Genomic DNA, 21,749 nt, shown 5'->3' with positions numbered 1-21,749 from the left:
ACATCTTGTGCCAAGACACAATTTCAAATAATATGAAAAATTGTTTCATCCTCCCTTCCACATACTAGGTAGCTTAAGTCTCTAATGATCTTCCTTCTAGCAAGGTTGTCCCGTGTGGGTAAGATATTCTAGCAAGCCCTTCAAAAGAAAACCTTCTCTGTATTCGGGATATTCAAACTCCAAATAATCTTCCACACTTCACTATTATACTTCCGAGAAGAAAACTTTGCCACCTGCGAATTTTCCCAATCTTTTTGGATATGGTATGCACTCTTGACAGAGAAGAGGCCTTTTGTTGTTCCCCTCCATACAAGTCAGTCATTTTGATATGTACTACTAATGGGAATGGATCTTATTAGGTTTAGCTCTTCCACCGAAAACAGTTGAGCCAACAAAGACTGCTTCCAACCATACCCACTTTCATCAAAGAGCTGACTCACAGTAGCATTCGGATCCAAAACACTTGGCGAGGACTGCACCCAAAAAGTTGATGGTTGGGGGAACCATTTATCCTTCCATATTCTTACTTTTTTCCCATTTCCAATCCTCCACACCAACCCTTCCTTGATTAATTCACAAGCGCTTTGGATGCTTCTCCAAGCGAACGACAGTTTGTTCCGAAGAGTGGTGTTAAGAATCAAGCAGTCCAAATGGTACTTATTCTTCATAATCTGCAATTAAACTGTCCGGTATAGTCCACATTTGCCAAACTTGTTTCGCCAAAAGAGCTTTATTAAAACAAATTAAATCACGAAGGCCCATTCCTCCATGAACTTTAGCCCTCCCCATCTTGCTCCAACTCATCTAAGGGATCTGTCGATCGTTCTTCTTGTGACCCCACCAAAATCGTTGCATAAGCAAGTTTATTTCTGATGACAGCGTCTTCAGAAGTAAACATACACAAATACAATAGGATGAAATAGCTTGGATGACCGCTTTCAGTAAGATTTCTTTTCCAGCTTGGGATAGAAACCGTAATTTCCAATCCTGTAGCCTTTTCCTCACCCTCTCCACAATACTCCTAAAGGCTTCCATTCGGGATCGTCTCACTAGAGCGAACAAACCCAAATATTTATCATATTTGTTTGTGGCTGGAATACCTGCAAACTCTAAAATAGTCTCCTTCACAACTGTGGGGGTATTGTTGTTGAAAAAAATAGTTGTCTTGGAGCTATTCAATTTTTGCCCCGAATCTCCCTCATAGGAATGAAGAATCGCCGATAGGCTACTCCATTGTGCAAGAGTAGTTCTGCAAAAAATATAAATTGTCATCTGCAAAAAGGAGATGACTAATGCTGGGGCCTCGTTTGGAAGTGGGGACCCCTGACAATAGCCCTTTCCTATTTGCTTGATTTACCATAGAACTCAGAGCCTCTGCACAAATGAGAAAAAGATAGGGTGAAATAAGGTCCTAATACCCCTAGTAGGGACAATATATCCACAAGGGTCTCCATTAACAATAACCGAGTACTTGACTAAAGAGACACACATCATGACTAATTTAATTCACCCATCCTGAAACCCCATTTTCTGCATCACCGCCTCCAAAAACCTCAATTCAATCCTATTATAGGCCTTACTTATGTCTAGCTTAACAGCCATATAACCATTTTTTCCCTCCATCCTTGTATGCATCGTATGAAGAGTTTCATACGCTGCCAGTAAATTATCCGTTATCAATCTCCCCATAATAAAGGAGCTCTGTATAGGGGAAATAATATGTGGGATGATCTTTTTCAGTTTATTAACTAGAACTTTGGAAATAATTTTATCTAAGACATTGTAAAGTCTAATGGGGTGAAATTCTGTTACACACTCCAGGTTTTTATTTTTTGGGGTAAGAGCAATGTGGGCCATATTCAAATTAGGAGGCATAATTTCAGAATTAAAAATATCAATGATACCTCTACACACCTCCGTGCCCATGACTGCCCAATTTTGCTGGAAAAAATACGCATTCAATCCGTCCGGGCTTGGAGTTTTGAGAGGTGCCATTTGGTGCAATGCGACCCTGACTTCTTTCTCTGTAAAAGCCATCACCAACTTTTCATTCATCCTTCTTGTGACTACAGGCTCAATATATTGCAAGCATGGACCCATCTCTTCTTCTCGGGCAGCAGTAAACAACCCTTCAAAATATTTCACAAAAACCAAACCCACTTAATCCGGAGACTCCCACCACTCCCCCCTCTCATCTTTAATTTTTTTCAATCCATTTTTTTTTTTCCTCCTGGAATTGGCACAAGCATGGAAATATTTAGTGTTTCTATCCCATGCTTGAGCCACTCCGCTTTGGCTCTCTGACACCACCAAAGATCCTCCTTCTCTAGTTGGGCTTGGATATCATTTTTGTGCTTATTAATCACATCGCCATCTACTGCACTCTCACGGCCTTGCAGCTCCGCCATGTTCTCCCGCATTGACTTGATGTTAACCTGTTGTGGGCCGTGCATTTTCTCCTTCCATAGGCTAATCCCATGCATGCATGCATTTATTTTTGTTTCCAGACGTGCCCAACCCCCAGCCTGCAGCAATGGTTTTTCCCAAGCCGTAGCAATTATTTCCTAGCAACCTTGCTTCTTTGCCCATCCAGCTTCATACCGAAACTGCTTCTTTCTTCTACCTCTTCAAAAAAAAAATTTTGAGGCTTAAAAGTAAATGAGCATGATCCAATGAGGTTGCCGCTTCCACTGTTACTACTGCCACCAGAAATAAATTCCGCCATTCTTGATTTGCCACACCTCTATCAAGTCTCTCTTTAATGAATTTCATACCTTCTCTACAATCTCCATGTGAATTTGGAACCCCTATAACCAAGATCATTCAATTTGTAATCCTCCAAGTTTTGATGGAATGCTTGCATTTGACAGCGGTGCCTAACATTGCCTCCCCATTTTTCCGTACCATTAATAACTTCATTGAAGTCGCCAATACACAACCACGGGTGAGGTTCAAAAAGGGACAAATGTTTGAGGAGTGCCCATGCTTCATGCCTCCTTGGAGCCTCCGGATGTCCATAAAAACCCATAAACTTTCATTGTTCATTATTACTACCTTGCATGACGGAGTTAATATGGCGATGACTATAATTTTGGATTTCCACCACCACATCCTCCCCCCATAAAAGCCCCAAACCACCACTCCACCCTAAGTAATCCGCCACAAATATACTTGAAAATCCTAATTTATGGCGAATATTTTCCATTTTTTTCCGACGCATTTTGGTTTCTATAAGAAAAACCATAGCGGGTTTTCTCCTTAACCATCTGACAAAGGTCCTAAACTGTTCAGAAGTTCCCAAGCCTTCGGCAGTTCCAACTGAGAATGATCATTATGGTTGGCGGGGTTGAATTTTAGCCTCCGCCAATCCCGAACCATTAGCCATTTTAGTACTTATCGCTGTCATACGACCCTTTGAATTTTCACCTTCCCTTCATTCCCTCCATCCCCTAGTTTTTTCCCATCACTCACTCCCTCTCCCTGCCCAGCTGCCCATTCTCTGTCCTTCTGTTTCCATGTTGCAATCTAACATGTTCAGTCCCCACAGTAGCACTTTTAGTGTGACTAGCTTGGGCCTCTTGAAATGTTTTTGCAAGGTCGGTTAATTTTGGTCCTATATACGCTCCTCCAGGACTAGGACTTTTGTCATCACACCCACCTAAGCCCTCAATACGTTTTGGGCTCCATCAGCGCCTCCCTTTCCCCTTGGCCTATTCCCCAAAGGGGACACCTGGCTCCAATCATTCCCTACAGTTGGTAGGATTTTTTCATTCATCTGATTTTGCGTATATCCCACCCCATCCACTCGATCTTTCCAGCTGGGCATTGTTTTGAATTTGTCTGTTACTCCATTATTCTCCATAAATTTATTTCCTTTATCAACATTCGACGCAGCATGGGAATTACCTGCTCCTCCTTCTTGATTTGCTCCGCAAGATCCTCCCTCGTTGTTTTTGGAAGGTGAGTAAATACTTTCCTAAAATTCCTCATCTGTTCCCCTCCCTCCCCCATCGCCTGCTTCGATCCTCCTCTGATCATCTCCCCGCCTTGTTCCGCCTATCCTGTGACGTTTGTGTCCGTCCAACCCATTATTTTCCACTTAGTCGTGATAAAAGAACCTACTGCGGCACTGCCCACCCCACCAAGCCACCGACACCGACACTGCCACCTCCCTTTCCGCCGTTGAGCGCTGCCGGTTGCCACCACCGGTAAGTTCTTAGATTTGTTGTCTTTTTCTCTCTACTTTCTCTAACTCTCTGTTTCTGTCTCTCTCTGTCTCCATATGGTTTCCACGGGCCGGGCAAGGATTTCTTGAAATACTTTGCGCCAGAGCAAATCTAATATGCTTTTGAAAAATTGGAAAGGTATTAAAGATGGTAGTTACCAAAACATAAGAAGAGTAGATTTTGGCAAAATAAATACTGGGAGTGCCAACCAGAATCCTGGGTAGGGGGAGATTTAAAAAAAATGAAGAAAACTTGTTCTTTGGAGAGATTTAAAACTTGGTGAAATATACATTGGAAGTGTGATGAAGAGACAGTTTGCTGCAGAGGTTGTTGTTTGGGTTAAGTGTCTACTTTTTTTATTGGAGGTTACAAAATAACTAGTTTATGCCAAATCTTTATAGAAGTTATTCTCTATTTTAATAATTTGGAGAGATAATGTCGTCAATTTGATGGTAGTTTAAGAAATGTAGTTAGACTTTACCAAAAAGAAAAAGTCAGATCATGTTAGGTAGGTTGTATTCAAATTGATATAACGGATCGAGTTAACCCAAATCTAAAACCGAACCCGACACACTAACCCGTTTAGCCGGCTCTTTAAACCCATCCACTAACATCAAAGACAAAATATAATAAATTCTTGGGAAAAATATAAATTGGTCCTCTAAACTACTAGTCATTTGTAATTTTGTCTCATAATGTTCAAAATGTAATAAAGTAGCCCCCAAATTATCAGCCAGTTACAATTTAACCACTCTGTTAGTCAATACCATCAAAATGGATGGAAAATGCAAAACGACGTCGTTTTGTTGAGGTTAAGTTACTAAAATGCCCATTTTGAAAAAAAAAAATTAAATTTTTTTGTGTGTTTTATTTTCCCATTTCTTTATTAATTTCTTCAGGTATGTCCCACAAAAATCATACCAGCAAATCCTCATTCACACAAATCCTCTCCACTAAATCAAACCAGCAAAAATCACACCACTAAATCATCTTTCATACAAGCAAATCAAAACAGCTATCAACTTGAGAAATTTGGGGTAGGGTTAGAGAAGTTTGGATCAACTACTACATGAGAGGAGTTTGGACAAATCGCAGTCAAATTTTGCAAAAGAAGACGAATCCCCATTGCTAAAGAAACCCACCATGAAAATCACAGTATGATGATGGGTTCTGCATTTGGGTTTAGATATGAAAATGAGGCGATATGTGAACCCCCCAATTCAGAAGAAGATGAAAGCGACCATGAAAATCACAAGGACAAAACTCATTCATGGTTCTCCAATTTTGTGCACTCCTTTCTCGCACCTATGCGAACTGGAAGGGTGAACTAACGAAGAAGATGAAGTGAGGAAGCTGCTGGACGAGATTTTTTTTTTCAAGCAACACAACGTTTGTGGGCTTTTTTTAAATTTATTTATTTATTTTTTTTTTTGTGTTATAAAAAAGGCATTTTAAGAACTTAACCTCAACAAACGGACATCTTTTTGTATTTTCCATTCATTTTGACATGCTGGCTAACGGAGATGTCAAATTACATCTGGCTGATAATTTGGATGCTACCTTATTACATTTTGACCATTAGAAGGCCAAATTAGAAGGCCAAATTGCAAATAACTAGTAATTTGGGCCATTTTATATTTTTTCCTAAATCGTTTCTCTCGGATACTCTCCCTCCGGGTTTACACAAAGAAGCCGTTGAGCGTTTCACCACGGATACTCCGGCGCCGCTTCCAGCTCTGTCCCCCGCTTCTCTGCCGAGCTCTGACCTCCAGCCAACTCATTGGTTAGTTGCTTCGATACCACTCTCTCTCTCTCTCTCTCTCTCTCTCTCTCTGTATCTATCTCTGTAAAAATGGAATACATGAGCAATAGATTATATGTACTGTTCAAACGGCAGCGTCCTTCCAAGGCTACTTACTTAACCTACGCCACGCTGCCCCGTCCTTCCAACGCTACTTAGTGGCCCCGTCCCAAACAATATATAAGTACTCATATGCCCTTCGAGCCCAATCTTTCCCTCTAATTTTGAACTAAACTCCCACTCGATCTCTATCCCTTGCTCTTAGGTACTAGTAGTTTTTTGAAGTGTCTCTCTGATCCGTTCTCTTTTTAGCGTATACCTATTCTGATTCTAATTATAGTTTTATTTTTCTTTCAGTTATGCGAACTTGATTCTTGTTATATTTTTTGGTTTTGGATTTTACAGTGCTATCAATGTCTACTTTTGGAGCCGCTTCGGCGCCGAACCCTAATCCGAACAAATCCTTTGAGGTACAGATTGTGATATGAGGCTTTTGTTTTAATTTTCTCTGCCTTCCTTTTGATTCTCGAGCTTAAAATGCATGATTAAAATCCAGATTATGTGGCTGAATGTTATGCTTTTGCTACGTTTTCTGAATCTCATCCATAATCTCTATATTTCTACGATTCTCGAGCTTAATTTCAGTTGTAACTGAGGATATAAACTGCTACTTTTTTCCCCCTTTGTTTCTTGTGCTTTAATTGGGTCTAAAATGATTTCTTCTTAATAATTCGGTTTATATATATCAGCTACGTGTATGTGTAGATTATAAATTTGGTTTGTATATTACAAACAAGAGTCTCGAGAGTCACAAGACTCTTCCAATAGGATCTGCTACAATTCATTGGGAAAAAAGGACAATTTGATAGAAGAAGCCCAATTTTAAGGGGAAATGAATAAAACATAAAAGTTCTTATTTATATTTTGCTAGCAACTAGACATTGTATTGATTTTTATCATATTGTCTAGACAATTGATATACACTGTGATGACTAGAATTGGTATAGGTCCAATATCAAAAAATTCAAGGAAAAGAATTGTTTAAGAGTAGAAGAGAAATTTAAAAAGTGCTATATGGAAGGTTAGAATAGAATTGGTTTTGGTCCAAATCAATCGTTCAATAACCTTGTGCCGATTAGAATAGATAAAAAAAATTGCAAAAAGAGAGCTGAATTTTAAAAATGTTTACTAGACAGAATTTTGTATTTTTACTATATGAAACAACACAGTAATTATTTAAAAAGGTAAATCAGTAATATTTTAGGCAATAAAAACAAATATTAGCCGGTGCGCTCTAAAAAAATTAAATCTTTTAATGGTAATTGTTTTGGTGATCATTTGGCTTGTAAACTCATCATTGTTCCATTATAGATTGTTTTTGTAATGCTTCTTTGTTAGTGGTGTTAACTTTAACATTTAGAAAGGCGAGGTTCAAGCATTAATGCTGTATTGTATCACTTTAGCATAGTTGTTAAGGCACTCAATGTTTGTTATGAAAATAACCTTTTTTTTTTCTTTCCCTTGGGTGATATTGTATCTGAATCTCATATATATAAATATCTATTATATTTGTTTTATTTTTTTTAATCCTTGAGTTTTTGTTTTCCTTGAGGAGATTATGTGCTTGTATCAAATTGATCTATGGGGTACAAACATTAGGTTAAAGCTACTTGTGGGAAGCCCTATGTATCAAATTGATTCCTCTATTTTTTGACAGAATTCTTGTAACATTACAATTTTACTCTCAAATTAAAAAAATAAAAATAAATACAAAAAAAGAAGGCACCTCATGTGAGGGGGGCTGCCCCCCCACCCCCCCTTTTTGTAATTTTTTTTTTTACTTATTATTTTATCTGGGAGTAGAATTGTAATTTTATAAGGACTTTGAGAAGAAAAAAAAGACATTGTATAGAATTGGACGAAATTAATGATCAATTTGATACTAAAAGCTTATCATAAGGAGCTATAAGATAATTTCTGTACCTTAGGATGAATTTTGATACACCTACGCGACAAGGTTCAAAAATTTGATGGTGAAGGTTCAGTGTAATTTTTTATGGGGTTGATTAGGTGAAGAGTTCAAATATAACTTGGTGAGTTAGACCAAGGTATGTTCTCTGATCTCTAAGGGAGGGTTGGGTATCAAGAATTTGATGGTGTTCAATCGTGCACTGTTAGGTAAATGGTTATGGGGCTATGCAATTGAGAGAGAGGCTTGGTGGAGATGGAGAGCCTTTGGGGGTGGGGTTGTGGAAGAATATTAGAAAAGGTTGGGAGAAATTTTCAAGTTATACTAGATTTGAGGTGGGGGATGAGACCAGGATTAGCTTTTGGCATGATTTGTGGTGTGGAGATACGGTTAGCTTATCGAGTTCTATTTGGTCCTATTTGGTATTGCTTGTGCGAAGGAGGCCTTACTGCGAATTTGGAGTTTTTGGGCGGTTTCAACCAGTGGAATGTGAGCTTTACTAGAGAGGCGCATGATTCAAAAGTTGATGCCATTACTTCTTTTCTACAGGGGTTATACTTAGACAAAGTGAGGAGAGGTAGTGAAGATATGTTGTGGTGGGTTTCCTCCAAAAGAGGTTTGTTCCAGGTCAAGTCCTCCTCCTGCTCCTTGTGTTGTTCTGAAGGTAGTAGCTTCCTTTGGAAGAGTGTGTGGCAGACTCATGCTCCTTCGAGGCTGGCATTTTTTCGGCGGCCCTAGGCAAGATCCTTACCTTGGATAATCTAAGGAAGCGGCATGTTATAGTGATGGACATATGTTGCATGTGTAAGAGGAATGGTGAGTCTGTGGACCATCTTCTACTTAATTGCGAAGTAGCTTCCGCTATGTAGAGTGCTCTATGTAGTCGTTTTGGGATGTCGTGGGTTATGCCTAGATGTGTTATCGACTTGTTTGCTTGGTGGTGGTTTTCTAGAAGGTCAAGGAATGTTGCGGTGTGGAAAATGGTGTCTACTTGCCTCTTTTGGTGTTTATGGAGGAAAATGAATAATAGAAGCTTTGAGGATTAGAAGAGGAACTTGGAGGATATTTTATCCTCATTTTTCCATACGTTGTATCTTTGGACCATGACTTATGTGTCCCCTTTGTCGATTAGCTATGATGATTTCCTTGTTTGTTTTTCTCCTTCTAGTTAGGTGATTCCTTTTATATACTTCTGTGTATTTGAGGGTGCTCTACGCTTTTAATAAGATGGGATCTTACTTATCACAAAAAGAAAAAGGTTTAATTTAGTAATTTTCCCTCGATTTTGTTTATGCAAAATTCATGGTGGCTTTTAACATATCGAGTTGCAGACAATTCTATATAAAATAGCCTTTCATCATGAATCTAGAACCTCAATGTTTGGATTTGTTTTGTGAATTTACAACTGTATTTTTTCAAGCGAAAATTTGTGGCGGCTGCACATATCTAAATATGGCCGAATAGTCCTGGATATTTGTGAAATCTGTATTATTGAAATATTTCTCCTGTTCTGCCAATCTTGAATTGAGCTTAATTTAATTGTTTTCCATTAGATTTTCATATTTTTTTATTATTATTGATTTTTGAGCTTAGTTGCTTCCGTTTCTGTTTTCTTTCATGCCTTTTTTTTTTTTGGTTTCTTCTTTTGGGTCCTTGAGCTGAATTGACTTTGAAATCTTCAAATTTAGGTGGCTCAGCCTCCTAGTGACTCTGTTTCAAGCCTCAGTTTCAGCCCGAAGGCCAATTACCTGGTTGCTACTTCCTGGGATAACCAGGTTTGTTCTGTTGGTTTCCTTTTTTTATTATTATTTTATTTTATTTTTTTAATTTTTAATTTTTTTTTTAATTTTTTTTTTACCATATTAATATCATTATTATCTTGATAACTTGTCCTTTCTTTGCTCCTTTATTCAATTCTGTTGGTTGTAATTTTGTAGGTAAGATGTTGGGAGATAATGCAGAGTGGGACTGCTGTAGGCAGTACACCCAAGGCTTCAATATCTCATGACCATCCGGTAAAACTGAAGTTCACAACCTCTACAAATCTTATCACTGTTATCTTTAAATGACAATAATCATTCTCTTTGTTAATTTTTTTTTTTTTCTTTTTCCGTAAGGTTTTGTGCTCAGCTTGGAAAGATGATGGAACAGCTGTTTTTTCTGGAGGCTGTGATAAGCAAGCAAAAATGTGGCCTTTGTCTGGTGGTCAGCCAGTGACTGTGGCCATGCATGATGCGCCCATCAAAGATATTGCTTGGATCCCAGAGATGAGCCTCTTAGTCACAGGAAGTTGGGACAAAACCCTAAAGTAAAACATTGATTCCTCTCTGCATTCGACATTCCTTAGAAACCTTTATTATTAGTTCTTTATGGCAATTGCATGCTAATTCAATTGGAAGACTTTACTGGAACTGGTAGTGCTACTGTCAATCTGTTCTTGTAATCTTGTGCCTGATGCTAGATTTTGGTTTGATGAGTCTATTTTGGAAGTTATCATACTTTTGCACTAAGTGGCAACTATGCTTATTGCTTCAAAGAAAGTCATGCAACATAGCAATTGACAAGAAAAATGATCATATGGAGGTCCTGTAACTACTTTTTCAGTGGAACCATACTTATGGTCCTCTCCTTGTGGAGATGTGGTCGCTTCTGCACGGAAGGCTTATATTTGGGCCCCATTCTAATATACTTTAGTATCTACAGCATTGGCTTGGTATAAAGGAAAAGGGACGTTTGAACTTTCTGTAGTTACCTAGGGAGATCTTTTGAAAATATATAGAGAACTTCACTTAACCACCCAGAACTTTCATTTCTTTTGCAATCTTGTCCTGAAATTTAAAAAATTCTCAATTTAGTGCACCGAACTTTAAAAAATTTGCAATCTAACCCAAGGGGTTGGCTCAGTGGTTGGACAGCCTGGGGCTTAAAGTATGCTCCTCAAGGTCTTAGGTTTGAAACCTACTGAGTGCAAACTACTTCTTGGGGCCATCGGACGGGGGTTCGCCCCTTGAATTAGAGCATCTCCAGCAGTCCTTGTAAATTAGTTTTTTTAGCTGCTATGCCTTATTTTCTTGTTCTAACAGTCATTGTAAAATAGAACTTTTCCCAACAATTGCTACGGTAATATGAAAGTTTACTGTAGCAACTTTTAAGTAATATTTTATTATATTTTCTCTTTCTTTCTATTTTTTTTTAATCTTCTCTCTCTCTTTATGGGGGAAGAAAAGGAAATGATAAAAAATAATAAAATAATACTGAAAAATAATATTTAATTAGAGTAGATAGTTAAAATAGATGTTTTGTTGGAGTGTGTAGTGAAAATCTAATAGCTAAAATGAAAAAAAAGTTTTATTTTGAGTAGTTAAAATGAAAAACTTTGTTGGAGATGCTCTTAACCGAGGTGCACTTACGGGAAACTCCTTGTTGAGGGCTTGTGCACCCCCGAAATTAGTCGGAGTGAAGTTCTGGATAACTGGTGCCAAATCAAAAAAAAAAAAAAAGTTTGCAATCTCACCTCCCGTTAGGGTTTGGGGTAAAATTGGATGGTCAAAGGGTGAAATGGCCATTATACCCATGTAAACTTTATGAAATTACAAAAATACTCTTAAATTACAATTATTTTTAAAAAAAAAACTGGGGAAAATACAGAGGTATTTTGGGAATTTCTCACCCTTCCATTAAGATTTAATAGAAAATACTAATGGAGGGGTGAGATTGCAAATTTTGTAAAGTTTATGTTAAATTGAGAGTTTTTGAACTTTGAGGGGGAGATTGCAAAAGCGATGAAAGTTTAGGGAGGTTAAGTGAAGTTTCCCCAAATATATATCTAAGAATGCGAGGATTCATTGCAGAATATAATTTTTCTTTTCCTGTGCATTATGACCAATTGCTGTAGGGTAACATGTTACAGATTATGTTTTCTTCACAAGTTTTTGCTCTCTAAGAAGCCTATGATAAGGTTATGAACCTTGACAACTTTTGTCTCATTGTGGAGGAATACCTTCCTAAAATACAAAGTTTTCTTTTATTTTGGAGGACAAGCGTGAAATTGTTATTTCCAATTTCTACAGATTTTATTGCTTATTGTGGCTTTTGTTATTTTGTATCCTTGTTCATATTTGGGCACTCACTATTCAAGACATCCTTATCTAAATATGGTTGATTGTGCACCCTATACTGTTTTGCTTGCTGTTGATCTATTATTTTTGCTATCAGATGTTCTTGTGCGCTTGACTTCTAAGATTTTTATACTTTTGGTAACTTTTCTATTGGTTCCCTACTATATCATAGGTACTGGGATACAAGGCAGTCAAATCCAGTGCATACTCAACAACTCCCTGACCGCTGTTATGCACTAACAGTGAGGCATCCTCTGATGGTTGTTGGCACTGCAGATCGAAATTTGATAGTCTTCAACCTGCAGAATCCACAGGTAATGTTCTCACATAATGAAATGAATGAAATATATTCTCTAAATGATTTTCTAGTTTTTCAACAATCAGATGCTTCAATATTACATGACAATATTCTGTGAGAGTCTGGTAGTAATGTTTCAACCATAGATTTTGATGAAATTTGAGAAACTCGTTATTTCAGCTATTGGAATTAATGTTATAATCTAGGTGTCTAACTTGTGATCATGTAAGGCTATCTGCAAATTGAAATATAAGGCAAGATCTACATCCATATTTAGCTGGTTGGATAGGCTTGTTTTGGTATTTACTAAGCCTCTAAAATATGGTCTGCTGTTGCTTTGAAAAGTTTTGCATACAACTTTCCTGAGCATCTGATTATATATTATTTTTCGCAGTGAATATTTTATTTTGTATGCTTGTGTTTTGAACTTGTGATAGCGTGGGCTCCTGGCTTCAAATATTATATTCGTAACTTGACACTGATTCTATCTGTATGTGAATTAACATGTTTACTACCATATACAAAATGTTTTGTTGTGATTGTGTACTTTACTATTTTATCTGAATAACCTAGAAGTGGCAATGGGACATTGTTCAATCGTGCTGAAGCAAAATGCTTTCCATGTCATTGAGAGACCTATCTTCTCAGTTACCATATTCTAACTTCCTGGAAAGTGCCAGGGCATTTTCCTTTCAACACCAGCAGAAGTTTTATGTTAAGAATCTAACTATGGATTTAAATAGTATTCACTGAAGCTTGATAGCTTGAATGCTTCCTCATTTTATTGTCATGAAAGGTCTTTATGAGGTCTTCAGATGAAAGATCATACATTTTTTTAGTTAGTTGTATTTCTTTGTTTGCTTGTGTAGTTTGACAAATAGGTGGTGTTATCATTTAATCTGTGGACATGGTTGATTGTGGAAATATTAGTATATTATGTTGCTATGGACACTTATACCTGATATTGGTTGTTGTCTTTGATTAATTTTGTGTGTCCCTCTTAGTAATAGAGTAGGTTTCTTTGCAGTTCTCGTTTCTTTTATTACTGTTTCCTTATCCAGCAACCACACAAATATTTTGTGGTTGGCATCATGATGATGTGAGTAACTTATTTAGGTTCAACACACACAAGTAAAGCTCTGAGTTTGGGTATAAAAGAGTCAAATTTGGCAATAGGCTGATAATGCCTCTTCATGTAAAAAGTATTATGCATGTTTTGTACTTGTGCTGTTATTTGGAATTACATTTTACTTAATAATGAGCTAATGGTGGAGATGCCATAATGTTTCAAATGTAAATTGAGTTTGAGAATTCTGATATTCATCTTCCTCCTTTATTTTTGCTTTGATTTTTGAAGTCTAATTATCATCCAAATGCCAACAGACTGAGTACAAGAGAATCACTTCACCTTTAAAGTATCAGACAAGATGTGTTTCTGCCTTTCCTGATCAACAAGGTTTCTTGGTATGCACCTGCTTCTTATTACATCCTTTCAAATAATTTATCTATGATTATTGTTGTTGTTGCTATTTTTTTTTTTCTCCCAATAATTGACTTTCAGTGGTTCAGTCCCTAGCCCTGTTTTTTGATTGCTTTGTATGGTTGTGATTTTCTCTTCTTCTCAATATGGTCTAGGATGACAGGTTGATCTATTTGTTGAACAATGATGTTAGTTTTCTTACCATGCTCCATATGGATAGACAAATGTTGATATGGCATACGTTTGAGTGAAGGATATTAAGGGTTTGTTTGGGATTGCGGTTTCAATAAGTGAATTTTAAAAGTTGCGTTTTTGGAATCGCTACTTTTTAAAATCGTAAAGGCGTTTAGTAAAACATATTAAAAATTACTTTTTTATCAAATATTTGTTATGTGAAATCGTGATTTTGGTTTAAATTTGTGTTTTTTTTTTTTTTTTTTTTTTTTTTCAAATAAGCACCCCCTAGCCTACTTATAGAAATTACGGATTTTTTTCTTATTTTAGAGTAAGGTTTTTAAATCACAATGCCAAACGCCTTACGTTTTGCGATATATTTTAAAAATGCATATTATTCTTGAAAAATCGCAATCTCAAACGCACATTAAATTTATAGGTAATGGGTAGGGAACTTAGACTTGATTATTTAAGCTCTAATTAAGTTCTTTATCTGGGTAGGTGCTGGAAGATTTCCGTGGATTAATGCCTATGTAGTCATGTAAATTTCTTAAATTTGTGGAGGAATCGAAATGATAGAATTTTCGAGAACCAAGAAAGGACGTCGGAGGAGTTCAAGTCATTTTTCTTTTTTTTCCCTCTTTACTCGGATAGCTGCGTTCTTAGCTCCTTTAATGATTTTCTTGTACTTTTTTTTTCTTGTGTATTAGGATTGCACCTCTTTGCTCTCTTCAATATGTATTACACTAATTAAAAAAAACAAAAAAGAAATTGACCTTGGGTCAAGTTCTAAAATATTTTAGCTAAAGGGGTGGCACAACCACATCCTAGGTCCTTGCCAATATAGCAATTGAAGGGAGAGAATGAATTCTGAGGGCAAGTTTTACGGTGATAACTAAGGGTGCAATTTTCCCAAAAAAATTTAACACACATCAGAGGGATGAAACAGCAATCTTAAACTAGTAGAAGAAAGAGAATTTAAATTGGGAGAAGGTAGTTTTACATGGATATTGAAGAACACTGGATCAATAATTACTAACACGATTAACTTACTAGAGAGTTGGTAGAAATAGGCAGTTGGAAGATTTAGCTCTCGGAAACTTTGAAGTTGATGATCACTTCAAGCTAGTGGGTCATTTAAAAGGAGAAGTTAGAGCACACCACCATTTTTACATTGTACATTCTATGATCATAATGTGAGGTTTTTCCTGAGAAGTTAATGTTAAACGAAAATATCTACTATCTGTTGAAAGTAGTTAACTTTGATCGTGTGAAGTAGATGCATCCATATGAAAATTATTGCAACTTCTACTTTCTGTTTGAAACGAGTGATTTAATTAGCTGGTTAAATTTGTATGGTCCATAGATTGTCAGGATTTCTAGAGTTTCTAGATTTGTGTTCTTCATCTTCCTCCTAGTAGGGTGGCTCTCATGTACACTCAGTGCATTTGGGTTGCACGCCCCTTTGCCCTTTCTAGTAAGATTGAATTAATTATTAAAAACAGAGATTGTCAGGATTTGTGCAACAACATTTACTGGTATCTTGTTTCTAAGTTTCATATATTGTTGCACTCGGCATACTTTTATGCTTTTACCACTTCGATTACTATTGATCAACTGTATTTATTACATTTGCTAGGTTATTTTATGGTGTTGACTATAATGGGTTGTTAGGTTATTGAATTTGATGTTTCTTTTGTATCCAGGTTGGCTCGATAGAGGGAAGGGTCGGTGTACACCACCTTGACGATTCACAGCAGAGTAAAAACTTTACTTTCAAATGCCACAGAGATAACAATGAGATTTACTCTGTCAACTCTCTAAATTTCCATCCAGTAAGATTCTATATTTCCATTACCTGTTAGATCTCTTTGTTAGTTATTTGCTTGATGTCTTGTACTTTAACTGACAAGTTAGAGCACTCCCAGCAGATTCCCTTACATTTCCTTAAATTTAGGGAATCAAACTCTGCTTCAAATTGCAAACCTAAATACTCGAAATTCTCGACCTCTATGTAATCTTCAATGAAACGAATCCAAGCTTTGCAATCAACTATGGAAATCAAAACCAAATCCACTTAGAATTCGTTCTAGGTGACCCCATTCAGAGCTCTTCAAATGTTATCTGTACAACAAAAAAGAGTTATTCCTTGAAGACTAACTCCACGAAAGCTATAAAATTGATATCTTTGCTAAATTACAAACCTCTCTCTCTCTCTCTCTCTCTCTCTCTCGTTACCAGCTTCAAATCCTCAACGTTTTACAGCACAGCTCTCTTAAATTCTCCTGAATTTGCTGGTTTGGTCTCTAAGAAGACGAAAGAAAGCAAAAGAAAATTTGCTGGTTTTTAATACCTCCTCCCAGCTCCCATAGAGCCACCTAGCGCCGATTTCCCCTCCTCTCTATCTCTCTCTCTCTATCTCTGATTCTCGGTTCTCTCGTATCGCCTCTCTCTCTCTCTCTCTCAATCGAAGCAGGAAACGAAGATGGGCAAGGAGTGTGTATATATTCTGCCATAGTTAGGGCAGTTAAACTAACCCTCATACGAGCTCCAGGCGGTTCATTCATCTGATCATATACTAGAGCCACTTTTGATTCTGCAATATTTTGTTCATTGATTACTCGAGATTCTTTCATTTCCATGTAAAGATCATTTCCTTCCCGAGTACGTTCGCCTACTCCACCAAATACGGATACACCTCCATGAGCTTTGGCAATGTTGTTGATCAATTCCATAATGAGTACTGTTTTGCCCACTCCAGCCCCCCCGAATAGTCCTATTTTTCCTCCACGGCGATAAGGAGCTAAAAGATCTACTACTTTAATCCCTGTTTCAAAAATAGATAATTTTGTATCTAACTGTATAAAGGCAGGCGCAGATCTATGAATAGGAGATGTTGTGCGAGTATCTACAGGACCTAAATTGTCAACAGGCTCTCCAAGAGAGGTGTGAGAACTTTTATTTTTATTTTTATTTTTTATTTTTTTAATTTAAAACAATGGTAAGGGAAGCTAAAGGGTATCACTTCAGTTTCCCTTGGTTTAGGGAACACCAAGAGAGTCTACTGCAGGTGGGTTTTTGAGAGTTTTCTGTACATTTAAGAAACGGAATAGAGTAAGTTTAGGGAGTCTTCTGCTAGTGCTTTTACATCTTTGCTAGTAGTAGCTTTTTTTTCTCGAGTTCAGTGAAGATACAAGTTATTACTCAGATTGTAAACTGTTTGGCACTTTCTGTATATTAATTTGCTGCTGCTTATCTGGCTACCTCCGTTTCAGGTGCAGCACACTTTTGCAACTGCAGGATCTGATGGTGCTTTTAATTTCTGGGATAAAGACAGTAAACAGAGACTTAAGGTGTTTTCCAGATCTCTTTTTTAAGCTTAATTCATATTTCAGCCATTTGTCTTGGTTTTACTGCATTTCCATTGACTGTAGGTTTTATCTTAATTCTGAACTGAATACCGATTTCTTTTTTCAACTAGTGTTTCCACAATCAAAATATGTGTTTGGTACAGGTGGCACACATTCTTGCTGATCTATAATACAATCATGAATCTAATTTGCAGTATTAGGCACCCTCAAAAAAGGTTAAATTTCATTTTACTACCTGTGGTTTGCAGTTTATCAAAAAGCTACCTGGTTTTTGAAAATGACAATTATACTACCCGAGTTTTGCACTTTCATCAAATTGCTATTTTCGTTAATCTTCCATAAAAAATAGAATGGTCATGATGTCACTTGGACAAATCGCCACATGTATACTACATCATCTCATGTTTGACAAGTCAACATTATTTGCTAGTTAACCCTCATGATATTTAACATATTAATCAAGTATTTTAAGTTACAATTATGCCTTCCTGTTTAGAAAGAAAAAAAAAAAGTTGCCCATTGAGATCCCCCGCCGACCATGTAGACCACCCCTTCGTGACCTCCTGAGGGGTGGGTCCAGAAGCCTACACAATCACTATTGTGATGGGTTGCGGAGTCTTCACTACCCACTGGCAGAGGTTACCTTTGTGACCTCTATGAAGAGGTTGTTGAGGCCTTGCGATCCTCTCGTGAAGGCCTCCTCCGTGGAGGCCTCACCATCCAGTCCTTATAGAGCCTCTGCGACCCAGACCTTAGCAAGGGATGGGTTGCGGAGGCTCCACCCGAGGCCCCCTGTACCCCTCATTGAGGGGGTCGCTAGGCTCTGTGCACGAGGGGATCATGGTGCCTCTACAACCCACCCTTGTAGAGGACGCACTGCGACCTCCACCCCACACAGAGGGTCTGGTCTTCATGGCCAGTTTTTTTTTTTTTTTTTGCCTTTTTTTTTTGGAATTTTTTAACATGTGGTCATAATTGTAACTTAAAAATACTTGATTAATATGTTGTTAAATATCATGAGACTGATATGACAAATGATGTTGAGTTATTAAATATGAGATGGTGTGGTGTACACGTGGCACAATCTTATAGGGGATGATGTGATGATTTGACTATATGGTTTTATGACCGTTATTGAATTGAAGTAGCACTTTGATAAGCGTACAAAACTCAAGCCGTAAAATTGTCATTTTTTGAAAATTCAGGTAGGTTTTGATAACGCTGCAAACCATATGTAATAAAATGGCATTTAACTTCCCCAAAAAAATAATCCAGTATGCAAGATATCTTTTGTCTATAGTCATTATGGCTGTGGTCTTTTCTAGCTGCTATACATACATTGTAACATATATATAATTTTTTTTTTCTTCAGGCAATGGCAAGGTGCAGCCAACCCATACCCTGCAGTACTTTCAACAACGATGGTTCACTATTTGCATACGCGGTATGCCTCTTTTCAGTTCTCTTACCATTTACAACCAATAATGATTCAGTTCTTAGTCTCCCACACGCCTTGTCACTCTTTTTTCTCACATAACATCTTATATATATATACTTATCCACACACTCGCTTGTAAGTCCTCTTTCTCTCTCTCTCTCTCTCTCTCACACACACACACACACACACACACACACACACACACGTTTATGGTCTTGCAAGCAAACATGTGAAAGGGGATGTATCAGTAGAGTGGCCATCATCATATTGTGGCATCTTGTTAGTTAGAATATTATGTTTGGGAAAAAGTAATAATTTCCTTGCTCTATGCTTGCTATTATGCAACTCATGTTGCAGAAAATGGTGACATTGCAAATACTTGGCTGCAGATCATTGCTTATTTCAGTTATCCATGCCTACGTAGCCATCTCAACTACTTGTTTTTAGATGACATTCTTTTGGTGCAGTGCAAACACTCTGCTGCATATCATATGCACATTTCATCAACCCATACCTACAGAGCCAAGTCAAACTCTATGTTTTTAGTTGACATTGTGACTAAAACTTCTTGTAAAAACGCCATACTCACGCGACGAGAACATCGAAAGAAAATACTGCTTGGCACTGAAATTTTTATTTGAACTGTCTGTAGACATGCTACGACTGGAGTAAGGGTGCAGAAAATCACAATCCAGCAACAGCGAAGACCTACATTTTCCTGCATCTGCCACAGGTATATTCATGTGTATGGTTTAGAGTGTAGATAAGCTATTTGATAAAATGATTGTCTATCCTTTGGAACACCCTAATGAAAACTGCAATTTTCTTTTTTCTGGTGCAGGAGGCCGAGGTTAAAAGCAAGCCACGAGTTGGAGCTGGTAGAAAGTGAAGGTGCTTTACTAGACTTACAGTGGCTGTACAAAAATTTAGTCAGTCTTTTTTGTCTTTTTGGTTTTGTCAGTGATTCAGAATCGTTTTTTTTTTTTTTTTTTTTTTGTGCATCTGAGTAATATTTTTGTGAACTAAGCCTACTTGCTCAAGATCCTTGTGAGATCAATTTGGGATTTTATGATTATCGGAGTCTAACCTGAACCTGATTACATTTTATGATTATCTGAGGCTAAACACTAATTTGATTAATCTATAATTAGATGAATTTGTTCATAGAAGCGATGGAAATGATGGAATACTTGGATGCATAAGAATATATTAAAAACAAATGGTAATGATTAGAGAGAAAAGAAAAAAAAAAAAAAAAAAAAAAAAAAAGGAACGATAGAGACACAGTTTGGGCTCAACTTTTTTACTTATGTGGTCATTTTTTTTAAAAAAAAAAAATTAAAAAAAATTTCTGAAGTAATAATATCCTATGTGGTTATTTTTTTATATGGTATTTTTCTTCAGAAAAATGGTCATTATTCTAAAGAAAAAAACCATATATTTTTTTTAAAAAAATACCAAATAAAAAAGACCACATAAGATATTATTATTTCAGAATTTTTATTTATTTATTTATTATGTTTTTTTTTTAAAAAATGACCACATAAGAGAAAAGTTGGGTTAAATTTGTGTCTATCATTTTGCAAAGAAAAAAGAAAACAAATGGAAATGATTCATTAATTGGTGGAACAAATCTGCGACCAATCCATTTTTATTTTGGAAGGTCGTGGCATGAGTGTAAATATTCGCCCAAAAAGGTTTTTATTTAAGGATTAAATATTTTTTTGTCCCTTGTGGTTTAACAACTTTATTTAAGTTGTGTCACAACAGATACCTCGGTTATGGGTAAAGACGGAAATGATATCTTCGTCAAACTTTTGTTCAACGTCAGCTCCCCTGAAAACTCAACACGTGTTCGTATACCTAATTAAAAATTTTTAAAAAATTTTAAAAATTAAAATGATTAAAAAATTAAAAAAAAATAAAGTAAATAATTTTTTTTTTTTTTTTTGGGGAAAAGGGGTGGCTAAAGGCCATTTGTGGGGTGGTCGAGCCACCCTCGTTTGCCTTGGAGTGGTTTCAGCCACCCTAGACCGGCTGGTCTGGGGGTGGCCGAACCACCCTTAAGGGTCAACTCTATTTTTTTTTTTAATTTTTTAATTTTTTTTTTCATTGGCCTTTTGGGGTGAAATCACCCCAAAGTGATTCGACTACTCCAAATCGGCCAGTTTGGGGTGGCCGAAACCACCCCAAGCCAAACGGGGGTGGCCAACCATCCCCATTTTGCCAAATGGGGTGGCTTTCGGGAAGCCACCCCTTTTCCAAAAAAAAAAAAGTTTTATTTTTATTTTTTATTTTTTATTTTTTTTTTATAATTTTTAATTAGGTATATAGACACGTGTCGAGTTTTTAGGGGCGTTGGTGTGGATTTCCGTCAATCTTTGGACCGAAGTTTGACCGAGGTATCGTTTCTATCTTTATCTATAATCGATATACCAACTGTGATAGAAAACAAAACCGAATGGAAAAAAAATAAAGTTGTTAAACCACGTGGAGCAAAAGAGTACTTAACTTTTTATTTAATTGGATTTCTATATTTTAGTTGATACGATGATAAAAAAGGCAATAGAATAATGACTTGTTAAAACAAAATCAAATTCTATTATCTTTAAATAGTTATAAAACAATTATCTACAGCTATAAATGGAAAATTAGAATCTATATTTAGTTAATTATATAAACTATCAGAAGAATATACACAAATCTCAAATAGATTCAATAAAGTGTAAAAGAATCTCACGATTCAATATATTATTCATTAAATATATGTATATTATTTTATAACTGCTTTTTGTTTTTTAATCAATGTAGAGAGGGGAAAAGGGGGGAATTATAATTGCTTCGTTGTGAGGAGAGGAGATAGATGAGATGAAA

At 36.7% G+C, this 21,749-nt stretch overlaps 1 protein-coding gene across 1 annotated transcript; it reads left to right on the top strand.

Annotated features, from left to right (window-relative positions):
* Nucleotides 1–5,677: 5,677 nt before the first annotated feature.
* Nucleotides 5,678–19,950, top strand: RAE1 (Transducin/WD40 repeat-like superfamily protein). The gene is made up of 12 exons (XM_059601975.2): nt 5,678–6,009; nt 6,433–6,497; nt 9,685–9,771; nt 9,934–10,011; nt 10,114–10,304; nt 12,287–12,428; nt 13,796–13,876; nt 15,773–15,901; nt 17,342–17,419; nt 18,810–18,881; nt 19,528–19,608; nt 19,717–19,950. The coding sequence occupies exons 2-12, from the start codon at nt 6,441–6,443 to the stop codon at nt 19,762–19,764; spliced, it is 1,044 nt and encodes a 347-aa protein (XP_059457958.1). The 5' UTR covers nt 5,678–6,009; nt 6,433–6,440; the 3' UTR covers nt 19,765–19,950.
* Nucleotides 19,951–21,749: the final 1,799 nt, after the last annotated feature.

Source organism: Corylus avellana, chromosome 6 (assembly GCF_965113065.1).
Source record: "Corylus avellana chromosome 6, dhCorAvel1.hap1.2, whole genome shotgun sequence".
Lineage (NCBI taxonomy): Eukaryota > Viridiplantae > Streptophyta > Magnoliopsida > Fagales > Betulaceae > Corylus > Corylus avellana.
This window is presented reverse-complemented; position numbering and strand designations above follow the sequence as displayed.

Coding starts and splice junctions, on each gene's coding strand:
- RAE1 (XM_059601975.2), top strand. CDS start 6,441: ATGTCTACTTTTGGAGCCGCTTCGGCGCCGAACCCTAATCCGAACAAA. Junction 12,429..13,795: donor TCAACCTGCAGAATCCACAG/GTAATGTTCTCA, acceptor AAATGCCAACAG/ACTGAGTACAAGAGAATCAC. Junction 18,882..19,527: donor GTTCACTATTTGCATACGCG/GTATGCCTCTTT, acceptor AACTGTCTGTAG/ACATGCTACGACTGGAGTAA.